Genomic DNA, 21,734 nt, shown 5'->3' with positions numbered 1-21,734 from the left:
GTATATATGCACATCTTAGTTCCTTGAGAATGCTGGAGATCCAGGTGTGGCATTTGCACCTGCACTACAAAATTATATTACATGATACCATTTTTTATAGTATATGACACACATGTAAGTGTGATATTTACAGCTGATATTTCATTGGCTGCATTTGTGCTGTTTACTAACGGTGCCTACAGAGGCTCTTTCCAGCAGGTACACAATCTCCCTCATTAGGCCATCACAGCTCAGAAGACTTCTCTCTAAGCAGCTGAACTCTCCCAAGGTGACTGTTTCCTGCTCTGGGCTCCTCCCATCCTCCTGTCTTGGCTTAGCCCGTCTGACTCTGACCCTGTCCCTGAGCTTACTGGGAACAATTGTGCTAAACGGAAGGGCCAGGCTAATGAGCAACATTGTCACTGTCTCCCAGGCTCCCCAACCCCATTTTCTAAGCAGTTGTTAATTGAGAAAACTAAAGAATTGTGGGGCTATGATGGCCCTTGTGTTTTGTAAGAGTCATGCTGAAGAAACACTTCGTGTGTTGCTTAAATCAGAAACAGTGGAGTCATGTTTTGTATTAAAGACAAGCACCTGTAGAAAAGAGCGGACCCTAGGGAGGCGGCGGGGGGTGGAGGGGGGGCGCGGGGGCGAGGTGGGGTGGGGGGACGGTGGGAGGGTCGAGTGTGGGGGTGGGGGTAGGAAGGGTCGAGCATGGGGTGGTTGGGAGAAGGGTCGGGGGTGGAGGGGAGGGGTCGGCGGAAGGGTAGAGGGTGGGCGTGGGGGTAAGGAAGGGTCGAGCGCGGGGCTGGTTGGGGGGAGGGTCAGGGTTACGGGGGAAGGGTCGAGGGCGGGGGTGGGGGGAAGGGTTGAGTGCCGGGGTGGCGGAGGAGGAAGAGCTGGGGGTGAGCAGCAGCAGCGTGCGGGGGAGGGGGGAAGGGCGCAAGAGAGGATCAGGGGCGCGCGGCACACCCATGGAGGATCAGGGGTGCGCCCGATGGAGGGTCAGGGACTCTGGAGAGTTAGGCGCGCGCCCAATGGAGGATCAGGGGTGCTGGAGGATTAGGCGCGCATCTGGTGGAGGGTCAGGGGCGTGCCCGATGGAGGATTAAAGGCGCTGGAGGGTTAGGCGCACGCCTGATGGAGGATTAGGGGCGCTCGAGGGTTAGGCGTGCGCCCGATAAAGGGTCAGGGGCGTGCCCAGTGGAGGATTGGGGCGCTGGAGGGTTAGGCGCCCGCCTGCTGGAGGATACGGGGTGCCAGAGGGTTAGGCACGCGCCCAATGGGTCAGAGGCGTGCCCGATGGAGGATTAGGGGCGTTGGAGGGTTAGGCGCGCGCCCGATGGAGGATTAGGGGCTCTGGAGGGTTAGGCGCGCGCTAGGTGGAGGGTCAGGGGCGTGCCCGATGGAGGATTAAAGGCGCTGGAGGGTTAGGCGCACGCCTGATGGAGGATTAGGGGCGCTGGAGGGTTAGGCGACCGCCTGCTGGAGGATACGGGGTGCTAGAGGGTTAGGCACGCGCCCAATGGGTCAGAGGCGTGCCCGATGGAGGATTAGGGGCGCTGGAGGGTTAGGCGCGCGCCCGATGGGGGCTCAGGGGCGCTGGAGGGTTAGGCGCGCGCTAGGTGGGCCACGCGAGGGAGGCAGGACGTCTTCCGGGTAGAGGGTGGGGGAGGGGGAGGGCAGGGGAGGGTGCACAAGAAGGGGGCACCACTGAGGATCATGGGGGGCGAGTGAGGGAGGGAGAGGGAGAGCCGGAGCCCCAGCGAGAGGACAGGTTTCTGTCTCTGCAGTCTGTCAAACAGGGTTACGGAACGTTTCTGTCCTAGAAAGTGTAGCGCGCAGGGCCCAGTCGTGGCTTTTGTCGTGCAAGAATATATATGATGAATTTTTCATGGTTCCGTGTGGGAGAAATGCATTTCAGTCTTCCCTCTAAAGAGTGAGGGAAGGAGAAAAAAATCAGAACAGCGACAGCGAAAGGGAAACAGAGCTGTTTCTGGTTTGTTTTGTTTTCCCCTAGAAATGCGAGCTAACAGCATTCCTTTGATTGCCCTGGAGGCCATCAGTCAGGGCTGCAGTGAAGCCTGAACTTCTTGAAGGCAGAAAAATAAGGAGCCCAGAGGCACAGACAGCAGCTGAGGTCTCAGGCCAAGTTATAATAAATAAAACCCTAGTGTCAAATCCCAGGTCCTTTAATTTTATCAGAGGAGGACAGGCCATTGTGAGAACGAGTAAGGAAAAGAAGTAGGTGTATCTTAGGACTTATATATGTTCTGAAGAGTTTTTTAAATGAGTGATTGGATTTGGTGTTTAAAGTTATGTCTATTTGTAATAACATAAAGGGAGACTGCTTCTAGTGGCCCCAATTTGTGTACTCTATAAGGCAGTGCATGAACGGACAATTTTAAAAATTACAGTGGAAATTCACAAGTACACGTCTGAACAGAGTGGAGCCGAAGCCGTCCTCTACCAACAGGCGGGCGGCAGCTCAGAGGACCCCGTTTCCACCTGGGGCAGTGTCTCCCTTGTTAGGCTCCCGCCAACAGGGAGCATAAAAGCCTGCCTCCGAAATCCTGAACATGAAGGGCCTCAGGGGCAAGCAAGCCCATCGTGAAACCCTGTTCTTTAAATTAACTTCCATCCCTCACGTATTTCCAGCCTACTTGTAGTGAAAATGGCTAACGGGGTAAAGTAACATCTAAAACCTGCTTAGAGAACCGTTTTGTCTCGCTCCCACTTGCAGATGGTGTTTTTTGGCTACATGGTTTTCAGTATCCTCTTTGGCCTCCTGGCTGACAGATATGGCCGCTGGAAGGTAGGTGGGGCCTCACAGTAGCGTTTAGAATTGTCTTTTGTGTATTCTTTTGGGGGCAACCTTATCGCTGTTTCTCTTTAGTAGGCATCTCCCTCCCAATACCCAAGATAGAAAATGCAGACATTTCCCTCCCTGATGGAACATTCCAGGCTTATCTTCTGGACATTTTTCTCAGGGTACCTGTGCCTGCAGCTGTTCCTCTGCAGTCCAGGTGTGGAGTAAAAGGAGATGCAGGTATTATAGAGTTCTAAGAAATCTCTACCAAGAAGGATTAAAGGAATGAAGGCCGCTAAGTGGCTCTACTTGAACTTTTAAAGGTTGGGACTTAGAAGCAGTCGTGGGTTGGTTAGATGCCCCCACCACGTCCAGTTTACTGTGGTCCTGTTGAGAACAGAGGTCTGATATCAGTGGGGGCACACATCTGTTCTCCATTTATCCGTATATTTGCTTCTAATGAGTTAATAAGGGGAATGGAAAAGGCCCCTTTTGCCCTTCAGAGCAGCCCTATTGGGAGGTTTTTTCCTCTGGTTTTCGTTTAAGTGACTAGTCCACTGCTGCAGCAGCAAGCTCAGAAGAAGCTGTTCTTTCAGGGAGACAACTACGTGTCATGAATGAATGTCTATAAAGTCTCTAACCCCCCAGAGCACCCAAGTAGGTTTGGAGGGAGCAAATCTCCCTTAACTTTGGGGCGAGAAAACTCACCCTCAGGCACCTGTTTGAAACTAGCAGGCACTTGTCACAAATGAAAAGACAAGTCCAAATTACAATCAGTAGGAAACAGATGCAAGTTTTAAAGCCTGTGATGGAATTTTAGGACAAGAAAAAGTAAAATCACTAGTGCTGGATGGCCAAGACCATAAGCCAAACCTACTGCCATGAGGCAGAGGCAGAGAAAGCAGAAGTTCTCTGCAGAGCCATTTGCCTGAATGTCCCGTCCAGGGACAGGAATGGAAGCCCTTGCTCTTAAATGAGAGAGTTTCTAAAGAAGCCACCCAAACTGTAGACCTCAGCCTAAAGGAAAGGAGGGCCAGATTCAGAAAGACTCACCCTTTTACCCCCAGTGAAACCTCTGGAGTTAGGGGAACGCAGTGGGTTCGTGCAGCAAGTTCAAGAGGAGCCTATTGGTAATTGTGGGGGTAAGGGGTGGTGTTGCTCTGAACCTTGCCAGCTATGCCAGAAATATTGACCTAAAGGAAGAAACAGAGGTGAAATTAATATAAGTAGGGAGTATATTTGGACCAAGATTGAGGATTGCAGCCCAGAAGTCATACAGTCCAGTTGCCCTGAATATATGCTCCTATTAGCAGCAGTTACAAGTAGGTTTTTTAAAGGAGGAGAGAAAAGAATTTGGGGGCACTTCCTAAGTTATTTGCTAATAATTTACATTGGTTCATTAAAATAAGGTATGCTATCAGCTGATTCTACATAGTTCTTGGTGTCACAAAATCTAAAAACATGGAGATAATGGATGAGCGTCACATTGTGCAACTTGTGGTAACATTTTAGGTAATTTATCACATTGTGCAACTTGCGGTAACATTTTAGGTAATTTATCAGCTAGTCTAGAAACTACAGGGAAGGTAAGAAAAACAAAATGAAATACAATTACCCCGGGCATGGGTGCGGGAATGTGACTGGAGTCGCATGCTCCTTTGTCTCTGGACCTGATAAATTCTGCATACCTCACATTCCTCAGACTGTTCTGAGCCGCTTTTCCTTCTCAAGTTGATGGATATACGGAGTTAAAACATATTAGAGTGTGGACATTTGCAGGTATAAACATAAGCCGCTACACATTTTGCTTATGTTGGTATAGCTTTGAAACTAGCTACTTGCTCAAAGTCACGTACCTACTAAGATTAGACATCAAGACATAAATTATGTCTTCTGATTACAAACCCAGGTCTGTGTTTTCTATTTGCTTGATTTCTGGTGAAATCCTCCCTAAGCATAAACACAAATGAGGAACCTCAAAGGAAAACATTAGTAGAATTGGCTGTATGTTTTAAAGTACATGAAATAAACATCATAGATTCTTGTAAATTTGAAAACACAAGTATCTCAAAAAAGCATAAAAAGGCATTTTATAAAAGAAATACAAACTGTCAAGAAACTTTGAAAAAACATTAAAGCACAGGAGTTATCAAAAACAAAATACATAGCAAGATATAATTTTTCCTTATCAAATATGTAAGGAAATTTTTCCTTAAAGAGTCCTGCACTGTTGAAATGGACATTTTCATGCCTTGCAAGTATATAGACACCCTTATTATACCCTATTGGTGTTATTATATCATTATTATTATATAATATTATTAAACCCTATTGGTATAATTTTTGTGACCATCAGCCTGGCAGTGTGAAACAGGAGCCTAGAAAATATTCTGCTAACCTGGAACATTTGTCTTCCAGAAATCTAGCTTGCTAAAGCTATCAGAGAGGGCATAACGACTTATGCACAGCTATCATCACAGCTTATTTTAATAATGAGACGATCTGAAAAAACTTTAACTGCAACAGTAGAGCAAGGTCTTATGTATTATATTACACGTATGAAAGTACGTCTTTCCACTGGAATATTTACAGCCATTAACACTTTGTTTTCTCTTACAAACAGAGAAGATAAAACAGTGTTAAGAGTATTTTCTCTGGGTTGGACAATCAATGGTGATTTCAATTTTTTAATTTTCTTTTTTCTTCTGTATTGTTTACTATGAACTTATATGATCCTTATAATTAAAGAAAAAGCAAATACCTTAAGTGTTCTCCTTGTATTCCTCCCAACATACTGCCTCGTTATGTCCCCAACAGCCCTGTGAGTAGGAAGGACACGTTTTTGCCTTTTGATGTCCAAGTTCAGGGACCTGCCACCCGTGAGGGTGGCACAGCAGGGTAGTTTTAAAGAATGGTCTGAACTTGGTAGGTCTGGGCTTCCAGACAGTAGAATGGCATGGATTGTATTGTTGGATGATTGTGAAAGACCAGTGGGCTTGCTATAGATTAGCTCCTCAGAGAAGCAACTATCAGGATGGAAACCGACAATTGCCTTCAGAAGTCAGGGCTTCTTCCCTCCCCGCACTGAGGCAGGTCCCATTCATGTGTTCTGTTGTTGCTTCAGATTCTGCTCATCTCGTTCCTGTGGGGAGCCTATTTCTCCTTGCTGACCTCGTTTGCTCCTTCGTACATCTGGTTTGTCTTCCTGCGGACGATGGTGGGCTGTGGTGTGTCCGGCCACTCACAAGGGTAAATATGTTACCCAGAGGACCCTGAGACAGAAACGTGTACCCCTGCAGGCCCTGACGCGCACACTGTGCTTAATAGACCAAAAGCATTGTGAACCCAACATATCTGAGACAGGTTTCAGTCCATTTAGAAAGTTTATTTTTGCCAAAGTTAAGGATGTGGCCGTGACACAGCCTCAGGAGGCCCTGAGGACATGTGCCCGAGGTGGTTGGGGTACAGCTTGTTTTATACATTTTAGGGAGACATAATACATCAATTAATACATGTAAGATTTATATTGGTTCCATCTGGAAGGGCAGGACAACTCAAAGGGTGGGGGGCTTCCAGGCCACAGGTAGATGTTAACATATTAATTTTTTTTTTTTTTTGAGATAGAGTCTGGCTGGCTCTGTTGCTCAGGCTGGAGTGCAATGGCACAATCTCAGTTCACTGCAACCTCTGCCTCCTAGGTTCAAGCGATTGTTTTGTCTCAGCCTCCAAGTAGCTGGGATTACAGATGCCTGCCACCATGCCCGGCTAATTTTTTGTATTTTTAGTAGAGACGGGGTTTCGCCATGTTGGCCAGGCTAGTCTCGAACTCCTGACCTTGGGTAATCCACCTGCCTTGGCCTCCAAAAGTGCTAGGATTACAGGTGTGAGTCACTGTGCCTGGCTGATCTAAACATATTCTGATTGGCATTGGCTGAAGGAGTTATCAGTAGAAAAGAATGTCCAGGTTAAGACATTCTGGTCTCCACAACCAAGGTTTTATCATGCAAATCAAGCCTCCAGGTAGCCAGCTTCAGAGAAAATAGATTGTAAATGTTTCTCACCAGACTTAAGGTCTGTGTTGATGTTAATGCTGGAGGGGTATAATGAGGCATGTCCGACCCCACTTCCTGTCGTGGCCTGAACCAGTCTTTCAGGTTAAATTTTAGAGTGCCCTGGCTGAGGAGGGAATCCATTCAGATGGTGGTAGTTGGGGGATGAATGGGGTGGGGTGGTGGGGGGGGGGGCACTTCAAATTTTATTTCTGGTTTACAGCATTAATAAGTTACAGATTTATAGATGTCACTTGTGCAAACTCAGTTTAAGCTTTGTTTGGTTTTTAGTGATAGCTGCTTATTTAATGCTCCAGCAGGAGTAGTTTTCTCCTTAAAATGATGCTTGATGGTGAGGCTAGCAGAGTGCTAGATCAAGCAGGTGTTAGCTTTTTTGTTCATAAGGCTATTCATTGTTTTTTAGATGTGCAATATTTTGTTACAGTAAATACTAACAAGTGACAGGTAACAAAATGCCAACCCAGGCTGGGCGTGGTGGCTCACACCTGTAATCTGAGCACTTTGGGAAACTGAGGCAAATCCCTTGAGCCCAGGAGTTCAGGACCAGCCTGAGCAGCATAATGAGACCCTCGCTCTACAAAAAAAAAAAAAAAAATTTTTTTTGAAGTCAATCCAAACATAATTAATTAATTTCTTAAATTTGTTGGAAGAGTTTAGTTTGACCATAAGCCCCTGTAACATTTAGGAGTAACTGTTTTTGAGTACTATCACCCTATGATTTAAGACTCCTCTTGTAAAAGGGAGGGGGGGAATATGTCAGATGGGATCGAACTAGAGTGACTCCATCTTGAATAGGGGCTGGGTAAAATGAAGCTGAGACTTGCTGGGCTGCATTCCCAGGAAGTTAGGCATTCCTAGTCACAAGAAGAGATAGGAGATCAGCAGGACTGGTTTCACAAGATACAGGTCACAAGACACCCCGCTGATAACACAAGATGTGGTAAAGAAACTGGCTTAAACCCACTAAAACCAAGATGGCAACCAAAGCGAGCTCTGATTGTCTTCACTGCTTATTATACTCTAATTATAATGTATTAGCATGCCAAAAGACACTCCCAGTGGTGCCAGGACAGCTTACAAATGCCATGGCAATGTCCAGAAGTTACCCTAAATGGCCTAAAATAGGGAGGAACCTTCAGTTGCAGGAACTCCCCTCCCCTTGAATTAACAGGACCCCTTGGGCTCTTCTCTTCTTGGTGCCTTGGAGCAGATTATTCTTAAAAATATGTTAGGAGATGTCAAAGCACCGAATTACTGCTTTCATGTGTTAGAGAAAGAATTGTTCTTCCCTGGGGCATACAGTAAGCTTTGAGCTTTGGAGCCCTAAAGGAGTAGAAGCTAAGTAAAAATTTAAAACATTCCCCAGGAAACAGCTCAATAAATATGTTAAAATCCCCAAATTCTGGCTAATAACAGCAACAGAGAAGAGCAATTAGAAAACTGATGGAATGTGTTTCTATTTATTCCTGTATTCACAAAGAAAATATGTACTTAATTAGAAACTTGTGCCTTGACTGTCCTCATGAATTGAGAGAACTATTTACCTTCTCTTGGGTGTATTTTGATTTCCCAATATGTTTTAGAAAAGGGAATCAGGTTGAGTGCAGTGGCTCACCCCTATAATCTCAGCCCTTTAGGAAGCCAAGGTGTGACAATTGCTTGAGGCCAGGATTGGCAATGTAGCAAGGTCCCACCTCTACAAAAAATTTAAAAATTAGCTGGGTGTGGTGGTAAGCACCTGTAATCCCAGCCACTTGGGAGGCTGAGGTGAGAGGATCTCTTTAGCCCAGGAGTTTGAGGCTGCAGTGAGCTGTGATCAAACCACTGTACTCCAACCTGGGAGAAGCCAGACCTTGTCTCTAAAATAAATAAATAAATGAATAAATAAATAAATAAATAAATAAGAAAAGGGAATCAGGCTTGGGAAAACATTTTGCCAGTGCTTCCCTTGGCAAAACAGATAAGGCTTATATTTCTTTTTTTCTTTTTGAGATGGAGTTTTGCTCTTGTTGCTGGAGTGCAATGACACAATATTGGCTCACCACAACCTCCACCTCCTGGGTTCAGGTGATTCTCCTGCCTCAGGCTCCCGTGTAGCTGGGACTACAGGCATGCGCCATCACACCCAGCTAATTTTGTATTTTTAGTAGAAAAGGGGTTTTTCCATGTTGTCCAGGCTGGTCTCGAACTCCTGACCTCAGGTGATCCACCCACCTTGGCCTCCCAAAGTGCAGATATTACAGGCGTGAGCCACCACACCCGGCCAGGCTTATATTTCTGAAGTGTTAGAAGGTTTAAAGTATTGGAAGTAAAGATGTAAACCCAGGAGCAGTTGTCAGTTTCGTTCTTACTGTTCTCTTATGTGGATATTAGCTGTCACAATTCTCTTCTGATATATAATCAGCTTCTATGCTTTTGAATCCTTTATCCCTGTGACAAGAAAAACTGATTATTTTTTAAAAGATTATTTAGTTTTTTAAAACAAAATTGTGCTTTTTCCTGCTTCCTGTTTAGGTTAATCATAAAGACTGAATTTTTGCCCACGAAATACCGAGGCTATATGTTACCCTTGTCTCAGGTAAGGCAACATAGGAGTTCTACCTGCCTTTGGCATCCTATGGGATAAGATGTACATATAGGCATATCTTGGAAATATTGCTGGTTTGGTACCAGATCGCTGCAATTAAGCGAGTATCAGAATAAAGTGAGTCACACAAGCTTTTTGGTTTCTCATTGCATGTAAATGTTATGTTTACACTATACTAAAGTCTAGTAAGTGTGCAGTAGCATCATGTCTAAAAAGCAATGTACACACCTTAATTTTAAAATACTTGATTGCTGATAAATTCTAATGATCTTCTGAGCCTTTAGAGAGTCATAATCTTTTTGCTGGTAGAAGGTCTTGCCTCAGTATTAATGGCTGCTGGCTGATCAGGGTGGTGGTTGCTGAACATTGGGGTGGCTGTGGCAATTCCTTAAAAAAAGATAACAATGAAGTTTGCCACATCAATGGACTTCTTCTTTTCCTGAAAGATTTCTCTGTAGGATGCAATGCTGTTTGATAGCATTTGACCCACAGTAGAGAACCTCTTGCAAAATTGCAGTCAATTCTCCCAAACTGTGCCACTGCCTTGTCAACTAAGTTTATGACTATTCTAAACTCTTTGTTGTCATTTCAACAATGTTCATAGCCTCTTCACCAGGAGTAGATTTCATCTCAAGAAATCACTTTTGTTGCTTATCCATAAGAATATAATCCTGTAATATATATTACAGTAATAAATGAATATATATCTATATTACACAAATATAGTATATATTACACTAATATATTGCATGTACGTATATGTAAATTATATGTAAATATATGAGTATGATATAAACATAGTAGTATATATACATTTGTATGCACATATATTACTGTAGAGTGTGTAGGGTGTGTGTGTGTGTGTGTGTGTAGCTTATATCACCTTGGAGAATAAAAGTGAGGCTCTGATATTTTTATTTTATTTTTTGAAATGGAGTTTCGCTCTTGTTGCCCAGGATAGAGTGGAATGGTGCCATCTCGGCTCACTACAACCTCTGCCTCCTGGGTTCAAGTGATTCTTCTGCCTCAACCTCCCAAGTAGCTGGAATTACAGACGTGCACCACCATGCCCAGCTAATTTTTTATACTTTTGGTAGAGACGGGGTTTCACCATGTTGGCCAGGCTGGCCTGGAACTCCTGACCTCAGGTGATCCAGCCGCCTTGGCCTCCCAAAGTGCTGGGATTACAGGTGTGAGGCACTGTGCCCAGCCGGCTCTGATTTTTCTTTCTTTTCTTTTTTTTTTTTTGAGACAGGGTCTTGCTCTGTCATCCAGGCTGGAGTTTAGTGGTGCCATCTCAGCTACTGCAACCTTTGCCTCCCAGGCTCAAGTGATCGTCCCACCTCAGCCACCTGAGTAACTGGGATTACAGGTGCACACCACCATGCCAGCTGATTGTTGTATTTTTTGTAGAGATGGGGTTTCTCCATGTTGCCTAGGCTGGTCTCGAACTCCTGAGCTCAAGCAATCTACCTGCCTTGGCCTCCTAAAGTGCTGGGATTACAGGTGTGAGCCACAGTGCCTGGCAGGCTCTGATTTCTTTAAAAAAAAAAAAAAAAAAAAAAGGAAGTGAAACAGGAAGTGAAAATGTGGTCTCACTATGTTGTGTGGAGATGTAGTCTCACTATGTTGACCATGCTGTTCTGAAACTCATGGCTATTCTCCTGCCTCAGCCTTCCAAAGTGTTGGGATGACAGGTGTGAGCCATCTTGCTTGGTGAGCAGTAATATTTTAAAATACCTTTTTTTCTGAGAAGTAGGTCTCAACAGTAGTCTTAAAATAGTAAACTGCCTGTAGTCCCAGCTACTCAGGCGGCTGAGGCAGGAGAATCACTTGAACCTGGGAGGCGGAAGTTGCACTGAGCCAAGATTGCACCACAGCGTTCCAGCCTGGGCGGCAGAGCGAGATTCTGTCTCAAAAAAAAAAAAAAAAAAACTCAGTAAACAGACATGCTGTCATCCAGGTTTTGTTGTTCTATTTCTTGAGAACAAACAGAGTAGATTAGCATCATTTAAACAATTTATTTTATTGATACATAAATTTACATATTTTGGGTATATGTGTGATAATACATTCGTGTAATCAAATCAGGATAATTAGGATATACATCATCTTATCTCTTCTGTACACTAGGAACCTATGAATTATTCTCTTCTAGCTATTTTGAAATGTACAGTCAATTAATATTAACTATAGTCACTCTACTAATCTAGCAAACACCAGGACTTATTTCTTCTGTGTGTTTATTTGTGCGCAAGATTTAGCATAATTTTTTTTTTTTTTTTGAGGGAGAGTCTTGCTTTATTGCCCAGGCTGGAGTGCAGTGGGACAATCTTGGCTCACTGCAACCTCTGCCTCCTGGGTTCAAGAGATTCTCACGCCTCAGCCTCCTAAGTACCTGAGATTACAGGAGTACACCACCACACCCAGCTAACTTTTGTATTTTTTTCCTTTTCTTTTCTTTTCTTTTTTTTTTTTTGAGACAGAGTCTTGCTCTGTCACCCAGGCTGGAGTGTGGTGGCATGATCTCAGCTCACTGCAACCCCTGCCTCCCAGATTCAAGTGGTTCTCCTGCCTCAGCCTCCTGCGTAGCTAGGATTACAGGCACATGCCACTATGCCCAGCTAATTTTTGTATTTTTAGTGAGACACGGTTTCACCACATTGGCCAGGCTGGACTTGAACACCTGACCTTGTGATCCACCTGCCTCAGCCTCACAAAGTGCTGGGATTACAGGCATGAGCTGCCATGCCCGGCCCTGTATTTTTTCTTTAGTTGAGATGAGATTTTGCCATGTTGGCCAGGCTGGTCTTGAACTCCTGGCCTCAAGTGATCTGGCTGCCTTAGCCTCCCAAAGTGCTCAAATTACAGGTAAGAGGCACTGTGCCCAGCCCCAAGATTTAGCATAATTCTTAAGGGCCCTAGGATTTTCAGAATGGTCAATGATCATTGGCTTCAACTTGAAGTCACCAAGAGCGTTAACCCCTAATAAGAGATTCAGCCTGTGCTTTGAAGCTTTGAAATAGGCATTGATTTTTTCCTCTGTAGTTGTGAATGTCCTGCATGGCATCTTCTTCCAATGAAAGGTGGTTTCATCTACACTGAAAATCTGTTGAGTGTAGCCACCTGCACCAGTGATCTTAGCTAGATCTCCTGGATGACTTGCTGCAGCTTCTCCAGCAGCACTTGCTGTTTCACCTCGTACTTTTATGTTACGGAGACAGCATCTTCCCTTTAACCTCACGAGCCAACCCCTGCTAGCTTCAGACTCTTCTTCAGCAGCTTCAGCACCTCTCTTAGGCTTCCTAGAATTGAAGAGAGTTAGGGCCTTGCTGTGGATTAGGCTTTGGCTTAAGGGAATGTTGTGGCACTTTGATCTATCCAGACCACTCAGACTTTCTCCGTATCAGCCATAACGCTGTTTCACTTTCTTACCACTTTTGTTCACTGGGGTAGCGCTTTTCATTTCCTTCAAGAACTTTTCTGCTGGGAGTGGTGGCTCACGCCTGTAATCCCAGCACTTTGGGAGGCAGAGGTGGGCAGATCACCTGAGGTCAGGCGTTCACGACCAGCCTGGCTAACATGTTGAAACCTTGTTTCTACTAAATATACAAAAAATTAGTCGGGTGTGGTGGCATGTGCCTATAATCCCAGCTACTTGGGAGACTGAGGCAGGAGAATCGCTTGAACCTGGGAGGCGGACGTTGCATGCAGTGAGCCAAGCTGAGATGGCACCATTGCACTCCAGCTTGGGCGACAAGAATGAAATGCCATCTCAAAAGAAAAAATAAATAAATTTTCCTTTGCATTCACAACTTGACTGTTTGGTACAACAGGCCTAGCTTTCGGCTTACCTCAGCTTTCGACATGCCTTCCTCATGAAGCTTAATCATTTCTAGCTTTAGATTTAAATAAGGGCTGTGGCTGGGTGTGGCAGCTTATGCCTGTGATCCTAGCACTTTGGAGGCCAAGGTGGGAGGACTGCTTGAGGCCAGGAGTTTGAGACCAGCCTAGATAACACAGCGAGGCCCCATGTCTACAAAAATCAAAAAGTTGGGCCAGACAAGTGGCTCACACCTGGAATCCCAGCACTTTGGGAGGCTGAGGTGGGAGGATCACTTGAAGTCAGAGTTGGAGACCAGTTTGGCCAACATGGTAAAACCCTGTCTCTGCTAAAAATACAAAAATTAGCTTGGTGTGGTGCCAGGCACCTGTAATCCCAGCTGCTCAGGAGGCAGAGGCAGGAGAATCGCTTGAACCTGGGGGGTAGAAGTTGCAGTGAGCCAAGATCCTGCCTCTGCACTCCAGCCTGGGTGACAGAGCGAGGAAAAAAAAAAAAATCAGCTGGGTGTGGTGGCATGAACCTGTAGTTCCATCTACTAGAGAGGCTGAGATGGGAGGATCACTTGAGCCTGGGAAGTTGAGGTTGCAGTGAGCCATGGTTGCGCCACTGCACTCTAGCCTGGGCAACAGAGCGAGACCCTGTCTCAGTAAAGAAAGAAAGATGCACAATTTTCCTTTCAGTTGAACACTTAGAGACCATTATAGGATTACTAATTGATCAAATTTCAATACTGTTGTATCTCAGGGAATAGGAAGGCTCAAGGAAAGGAGAGAAACCAAAGAATAGCCAGTGAGTGGAGTCACGAGACCCCACAGCATCTATTGAGTTCATATCTTCTATAGGTGCAGTTTGCGGTGCCCCCAAACAATGAAAATAATTGTTTTTGTGGAAGACACATAGAAAATCATGGGTCACAGACTACCATAACAGATGCAAAAATAATGATAAAGTTTGAAATATTGTGAGAATTACTAAAATGTGACAGATATGAAGTGAGCACGTGCTATGGAAAAATGGCACTAATAGACTTGCTCAAGGCAGGATGGCAACAAACCTTCAATTTGTTAAAAAAAAAATTGCAATATTTGCAAAGTGCACTAAAGCAAAGCACGATTAAAAGGAGGTGTGCCTGTGCATGTTTATTTTTGGCTGGTTGATTGTTCTTCGGTTGATACACTGTCTATTATTTTGTATCAACCAAAGAGGCCTGGGAATGCTTGAAGCCATAGGTCCAATTCCAAGGTTTTCTGAGCCCGGGATGATCATCATCCAACAGCATTTAGAACACAGTCACCAAATAGTCCAAAGACCAGTTTCACTGGAATGACAGAAGCCTAGGAATGCATCCAGGATAAACTTTCTTCCCCACCGAGCCTTCAGTGGTAGGTCCCAGCTGCTACCCCTTTAGGCTGTCCTACCTCCCTTCCAAGGATCCTGGTGGTTGCAAGTCCAGAATTGGCTCATACCTGAGGGAATGTGCCAAAATTGCCTCCTTTAGGTGCTCCCAATCCCTCCTCAGGCCCCTGCTGGCCATTGATTAGAGGTTTCGAATCCAGAAGACAGGTCAGTCTAGGTGCCCTGTCCCATCTACACTTAACCAAAAGCCCTGATTTTTCAGAGGAACGAGGAAAAAGATGACCCTTCCCACTGAAGCCTTATACACTTGGCAATAAATAAAGCAGTAGGAAAATACTTTCAAATTTATTTTTTGTTAATAAACATAGGTGACAATTTTTTTTTGTTGTTGAGACAAAGTCTCTCTCTGTCACCCAGGCTGGAGTGCAGTGGCGTGATCTTGGCTCACTGCAACCTCTGCCTCCTTGGTTCAAGTGATTCTCCTGCCTCCAGAGTGGCTAGAACTATAGGCATGCGCTGCCATGCCTGGCTAATGTTTTATAGTTTTAGTAGAGATGGGATTTCACCATGTTGACCAGGCTGGTCTCTAACTCCTGACCTCAAGTGATCCACTTACCTTGGCCTCCCAAAGTGCTGGGATTACAGGTGTGAGCCACCATGCCCGGCCTGACAAAAATTTTTTAAAAGAATCTAACAAGTACTGAATAGTGATTCTTTTCAATCCCTGCAGCTCTCTTCTAATCTTTGTCAAGATGGAGGCACAGGCCGGATGCGGTGGCTCACGCCTATAATCCCAACACTTTGGGAGGCTGAGGCAGGCAGATCGCTTGAGCCCAGGAATTCGAGACCAGCCTGAGCAACATGGTGAAACTCCATCTCTGCAAAAATAAAAATAAAAAAATTGGCTGGGTGTAGTGGCGTGTGCCTGTAGTCCTAGCTACTCAGGAGGCTGAGGTGGATCACTTAAGCTCGGGAGACCAGGGGACCGAGGCTGCAGTGAGCCATTTATTGTGCCACTATACACGAGTCTGGGCAATAGCGTGAGACTCTGTCTCAAAAAAAACAGACAAAAACTGGAGGCGCACACTTCTAATACTTAGTGCTTGAGTCTTACACATGGTGTTATTGACTGAGCATGGTCCTACTCAAGCCCTCTTATGGACATTTTCTCTTCCACCTGCGCCTGTTACTTTGCCATGCTTTCTGGTTATGTCTCTCTCTTGCTAGTCTTATTTTCCATGTCTCCTGGGTCATCTAATATGCTCCAATACTGGGCCAGGTGCAGTGGCTCATGCCTGTAATGCCAGCACTTTGGGAGGCTGAGGCAGGTGGATCACTTGAGGTCAGGAGATGGAGACGAGCCTGGTCAACATGGTGAAACTCTGTCTCTTAGACTAAAAATACAAAAATTAGCCAGGCGTGGTACATGCACCTGTAATCTCAGCTACTCAGGAGGCTGAGGCAGGAGAATTGCTTGAACCTGGGAGGCAGAGACTGCAGTAAGCTGAGATCACGCCACTGCACTCCACCCTGGGCAGCAGAGTGAGACTCAAAATATATATATGACGAAATATATATATTCCAATATTTTACCCCTAAGCCCTCAATTTTTTTTTTTTTTTTTTTAGAGACAGCTTATCTCTCTGTTACCCAGGCTGGAGTACATTGGTGTGATCACAGCTCCCTGCAGCCTCGAACTCCTGGGCTCAAGTGATTCCTTCCACCTCAGCCTCCTAAGTAGCTGGGACTACAGGTGCATGTCATGGTGCCTAGTGAATTTTTAAATTTTTTTTTGTGGAGATGGAGTCTTGCTTTGTTGCCCAGGCTAGTCTCAAACTCGTGGCTTCAAGTGATTCCCCTACCTCAGCCTTCCGAAGTGTTGGGATAACAGGCATGAGCCACTGCACTGGCCCCAAAATCTTTCTCTACAACCTAGAGCACCTCCTTAACCTTCAGACCTAGGCAGCCAGTGACCTGATAGTTACTTGAATGTCTTACAGGCTCCTCAATACAGATACTCAGAACTAATCTCTTCTTCCCCTTAAGCCTCTTATTTCTGTTTCCAATCTCAGTTAATAGCAAACACTTTCCCCTCAGTGATCTTGGAACACAAACTCAGGAGCCATCCGGGACCCTCCCTGTCCCTCATCCCCAATCACAAGCCCTACTAACACACCCTCTATTATTAGACCTTCAGTCCAAACGTCCATCAGTGAACTGTGTCACCTTTATCTCCAAAATGTGTTAATCCATCCATTAAAAAATTTTTGTACAATTTGTTGAAAATGTGTCAATTAAAGGTAAGAATTTTGCTGGATCGGTGGCTCATGCCTGTAATCTCAGCACTTTGGGAGGCTGAGGCGGGCGGATCACGAGGTCAGGCGTTTGAGACCAGCCTGACCAACACGGTGAAACACTGTCTCTACTAAAAATACAAAAATTAGATGGGTGTGGTGGTGCGCGCCTATAATGCCAGCTACTCAGGAGGCTGAGGCAGGAGAATTGCTTGAACCCAGGAGGCAGAGGTTGCAGTGAGCTGAGATTGTGCCACTGCCCTCCAGTCTGGGCGACAGAGCGAGACTCCGTCTCAAAAAAAAAAAAAAAAAAAAAAAAACAACAAAAAACCTTTTTTTTCACCATTCACTACTAAAATCCCATTCAATGCTATATCACTGACCTGGTCTACTGCAGTAGCCTTGTTCCTGGCTTGCTTATTCATTGCCTCTTTAGCAATATTGTCTCTGATGACTCAAGTCCCACTCTATCACACTTTTCTATTTTCCTTACAGCCCTTACTGCTTTCTGAAATAGTCTTGTTTTTGTTGGTAACAGAGTTCTTTAGTGATGAAATAGTCACCCCGGGCTAGGCTCAGTGGCTCACACCTGTAATCCCAGCATTTTGGGAGGCTAAGGTGGGTGGATCATTTGAGGTCAGGAAATTGAGACCAGCCTGGCCAACATGGTGAAATCCTGTCTCTACTAAAAATACAAAAAAAATGAGCTGGGCATGGTGGCGCATGCCTATAATCCCAGCTACTCGGGAGGCTGAGGCATGAGAATCACTTGAACCCAGGAGGCAGAGGGTTCAGTGAGCCGAGATTGCATCACTGCACTTCAGCCTGGGTGAGAGAGTGGGCCCTATCTCAAAACAAAACAAAATGGCAAAATGCTGGACAAAGTGGTTCCCAAAAGAAGATATGTAAAGCACATGGGACAGAAGGAATTTTAATCTTTTTTAAAATATATTTTTTTCCTTTTTTTTTCATTGTCATAATTCCTCAAAGAACTTTAATCCTGGACTTCTCTCTTCCTAGGTGTTCTGGCTTGCGGGCTCCCTGCTCATCATTGGCCTGGCCTCTGTGATCATCCCCACCATCGGGTGGCGCTGGCTCATTCGCGTCGCCTCCATCCCGGGCATCATCCTCATTGTGGCCTTCAAGGTGGGGAAGCGCTCGTGGCTCCTTCCTGTCCCCTCCTCCTGCCGGTCCAGTGGCCTTCATGCCCCACAAACATCTTTTTTTTCCCCCCTCGAGATAGAGTCTCTCTTTGTTGTCCAGGCTGCAGTGCAGAGGTGCAATCTCGGCTCACTGCAGCCTCCGCCTCCCAGGTTCAGGTGATTCTCCTGCCTCAGCCTCCCGAGTAGCTGGGATTATAGACATGCGCCACCACACCCGGCTAATTTTTATATTTTTAGCAGAGAAGGGGTTTCATCATGTTGGCCAGGCTGATCTTGAACTCTTGGCCTCAGGTGATCCACCCACCTTGACCTCCCAAAGTGCTGGGATTACAGGCATGAGCCACCGCGCCCAGCCATCTTTCTCATATCCTATTACCTTTATTGGGGAGTCTGTCTCAACCAGCGGGCAGCCCTCACCTCCCTTAGCCTGCCTCATTGCCCCTCTTCCTAGAAGTTTTCTCTGACGGCTCCATCCTGTTTTTGCTGACTCCACTCTATCCTTCAGCACCCACCTTTTGGATGCTGTTGACATACTCCCGGGCCACCACAGGCCTGCTGGTTGGCGTGTCCTCCTCCTGTCCCACTCATCTGTAAGTTGTTCAACTGTAGAATCATCATCTTCCTTAATTTGCAGTACAATTCTACTCATTCAAAGACAAGATTGACCACTCGGCAGAACCGGGGTTTTATTTTGGTGTCACCTACCCTACGGAATCAAAGAATGTCAGAATTCAGAAAGGTCCTTGATGGCCATTCATTCTAAACCTTGACTCAATACAGGCATGCCCTGTAGAAGCAGGTCTCTGCCAGAATGCTGCTAGCTGCAGGCATGTGACTACTTTTTTTTTTTTTTTTGGAACGGAGTCTTACTCTATTGCCCAGGCTGGAGTGCAATGGCACAATCTCGGCTCCCTGCAACCTCCACCTCCCGTGTTCAAGTGATTCTCCTGCCTCAGCCTCCCGAGTATCTGGGGTTACAGGCACGTACCACCACGCCCAGCTAACTTTTATATTTTAGTAGAGATGGGGTTTCACCACATTGGCCAGGCTGGTCTTGAACTCCTGACCTAGTGATCCACCTGTCTCAGCCTCCCAAAGGGCTGGGATTACAGGTGTGAGCCACCACACCTGGCCAGGCATGTGACTACTTTATAGATTTCAACAGTATACCCCATCTCCAGGCACCCCTAGTTGTTAAAGTCTTTCCTATGTTGAGCAGAATTTTCTCCCTATAAATTTACCTGCAGGTCCTAGTCTGTCTCTCAGGAAGACCATGGAGCTATCTTCTTGCCATGTCATCTTTTTTTCATTTTTCTTTTATGAGATGACGTTTCACTCTTGTTGCCCAGGCTGGAGTGCAATGGTGCGATCTCGGCTCTCCGCAACCTCTGCCTCCCGGGTTCAAGTGATTCTCTTGCCTCAGCCTCCAGAGTAGCTGGGACTACAGGCGCCAGGTGCATGCCACCACACCCAACTAATTTTTGTATTTTTAGTGGAGACGGGGTTTCACCATGTTGGCCAGGCTGGTCTCAACCTCCTGACCTTGTGATCCGCCCACCTCGGCCTCCCAAAGTGCTGGGATTGCAGGTGTGAGCCACCGCGCCCGGCCATCATCCTCTTAAATATGTATGAATCTATGCCCCACTAAGCCTTTCCTTCTCTAAGTAATGTCATTACCTTCAAGTCTTCCTCATGACAGCTGAGGCTGTCCCAGAGCCATGTCCATTTTCTTCTGGACAAGCCCAGTTGGCCAGTGCCTTCTATGCAGTGCACTTTTGCTGAGAATCACACACAGGCCCCCAGGTGCTTGGGGACCAGTTAGCTTAGTAAGCCACTTGCTTCCTGTGCGCAGATTGTCTGCCTCTGTTGGTGTAGTCTAAGACTTTCTGCTGGTCAGATGTGGTGGCTCATGTCTGTAATCCCAGCACTTTGGAAAACCAAGGCAGGAAGATCAGTTGAGCCCGGGAGTTCAAGACCAGCCCGGGCAACATGGCAGAACCCCATCTCTACTAAAAATAAAAATTTTAGCCGGGTGTCGTGGTCTGTGCCTGTTGTCCCAGCTACTCAGGAGGCTGAGATGGGAGGGTTGCTTGGGCCTGGTTGGTCAAGGCTGCAGTCAGCTATGATTGCACCACTGCCTTCTAGACTGGGCAACAGAGCAAGACTCTGTCTCTCAAACAAAAAACCAACAAAAAGGGCTTCCTTTTGACCAGAACTGCCATCTTCCAGTAAGTCACCAAAATGACCTACACAAAGGGAAAGAGGAGAGGTCACCAGACCTCTGGAGTTGTTCCTTTGGCCACATACCTATGAATCTGTAAGAAGGTGATATTGTAGACATCAAGGGGATGGGCGCTGTTCAAAAGGAATGCCCCCAGGTGTTACTGTGGCAGAACTGGAGGAGTCTATGATGCTACCCAGTGTGCTGTTGGCATTGTTGTAAACAAACAAGTTATGGGCCAGATTCTTGTCAAGGGAATTGATGTGCATATTGAGTACACTAAGCACTCTAGGAGCCGAGATAGCTTCCTGAAACTCATGCAGAAAATGATCAGAAAAACAAGCCGGCCGGGCGCAGTAGCTCACGCCTGTAATCCCAGCACTTTGGGAGGCTGAGGTGGGTGGATCACTAGGTCAGGAGTTCGAGACCAGCCTGACCAACATGGTGAAACCCCATCTCTACTAAAAATACAAAAATTAGCCAGGCGTGGTGGTGCGTGCCTGTAATCCCAGCTACTCAGGAGGCTGAGGCAGGAGAATCGCTTGAACCCGGGAGGTGGAGGTTGCAGTGAGCTGAGATTACACCACTGCACCCAGCCTGGGTGACAGAGCGAGACTCCATCTCAAAAAACAAAACAAAACAAAACAAAAAAAACAAGGAAGCCAAAGGGAAGTATACCTGGGTTCGGCTGAAGCACCAGCCCTGCTCCACCCAGAGAGGCACATTTGTGAGAACCATGGTGGGGCGCCTGAGCTGCTGGAACCTTCTGCCTATGAATTCATGGCATATTAAGTGCAAAAAATAAAAAGACCTCTGGACTGTTTTAAAGGGATTGTGGAGGTGTTGAAGGAGGCGACTTCTGACTGTGGAAGAGATTATGTGCTGGGAAGCTGGCATATTGCTGTGGAGGCTGGGCATGAGGCAAGAGGAAAAAGACTGGAAAATCAAGTGTCAGAATAACCAAGAGGGGGACCCAAACTGCCCTCTGGCCATGGGAATGTGGGGCCAGGTGCTGCAGTGGAGGTGCTTTTCTGAGGAAGAGCCAACAGCCTTGATTGCGTGAGGCATGAGAGACGGGAGGCGGTCAGAGTTGATTCTCCAGCTTCAGTGGAAGCCCGTACTGTTTTCTGCGTGCGATGTTCAAAATATTCAGCATTCAGTGGGTTGAAGGCCTTGACAATCAGAACTGACTCCTCCACCGTGTGGGTGCTAGAGCCCCCTGTTCCTGTCACCCTTTGGTGGTTGCATGGTGGGGAGGTCCTGGAGTTCCTGGGGAGGGGGTGGAGAGGGGCGCCTGCGGCAGTGGCTATTTAACAATTGAAAGTGAGAATTTCATTATGTCAACAACTAGGTTGGGCCCTATTGGTGCAAAACTGAGTATCAGTCTGCCCTCATCCTAGAAGGGACTATG

At 46.1% G+C, this 21,734-nt stretch overlaps 1 protein-coding gene across 4 annotated transcripts in view; it reads left to right on the top strand.

Annotated features, from left to right (window-relative positions):
• SVOPL (SVOP like) overlaps window positions 1–21,734 on the top strand; it is a 106,097-nt gene that overhangs the window by 34,589 nt on the left and 49,774 nt on the right. The window contains exons 1-5 of one of the 4 annotated variants that reach the window (XM_063667870.1): window positions 852–884; window positions 2,723–2,794; window positions 5,913–6,037; window positions 9,373–9,436; window positions 17,960–18,085. In XM_063667870.1, coding sequence (XP_063523940.1) covers window positions 2,723–2,794; window positions 5,913–6,037; window positions 9,373–9,436; window positions 17,960–18,085 — 387 coding nt within the window. In that variant the 5' untranslated portion in view covers window positions 852–884. Of the gene's footprint in view, window positions 1–851; window positions 885–1,958; window positions 2,224–2,722; window positions 2,795–5,912; window positions 6,038–9,372; window positions 9,437–17,959; window positions 18,086–21,734 lie in introns of those variants that run through there. The other 3 variants (XM_054494689.2, XM_054494692.2, XM_063667871.1) reach the window with 3 other exon arrangements.

The sequence above is a fragment of the Pongo pygmaeus genome, chromosome 6 (genome assembly GCF_028885625.2).
Source record: "Pongo pygmaeus isolate AG05252 chromosome 6, NHGRI_mPonPyg2-v2.0_pri, whole genome shotgun sequence".
NCBI lineage: Eukaryota > Metazoa > Chordata > Mammalia > Primates > Hominidae > Pongo > Pongo pygmaeus.
This window is presented reverse-complemented; position numbering and strand designations above follow the sequence as displayed.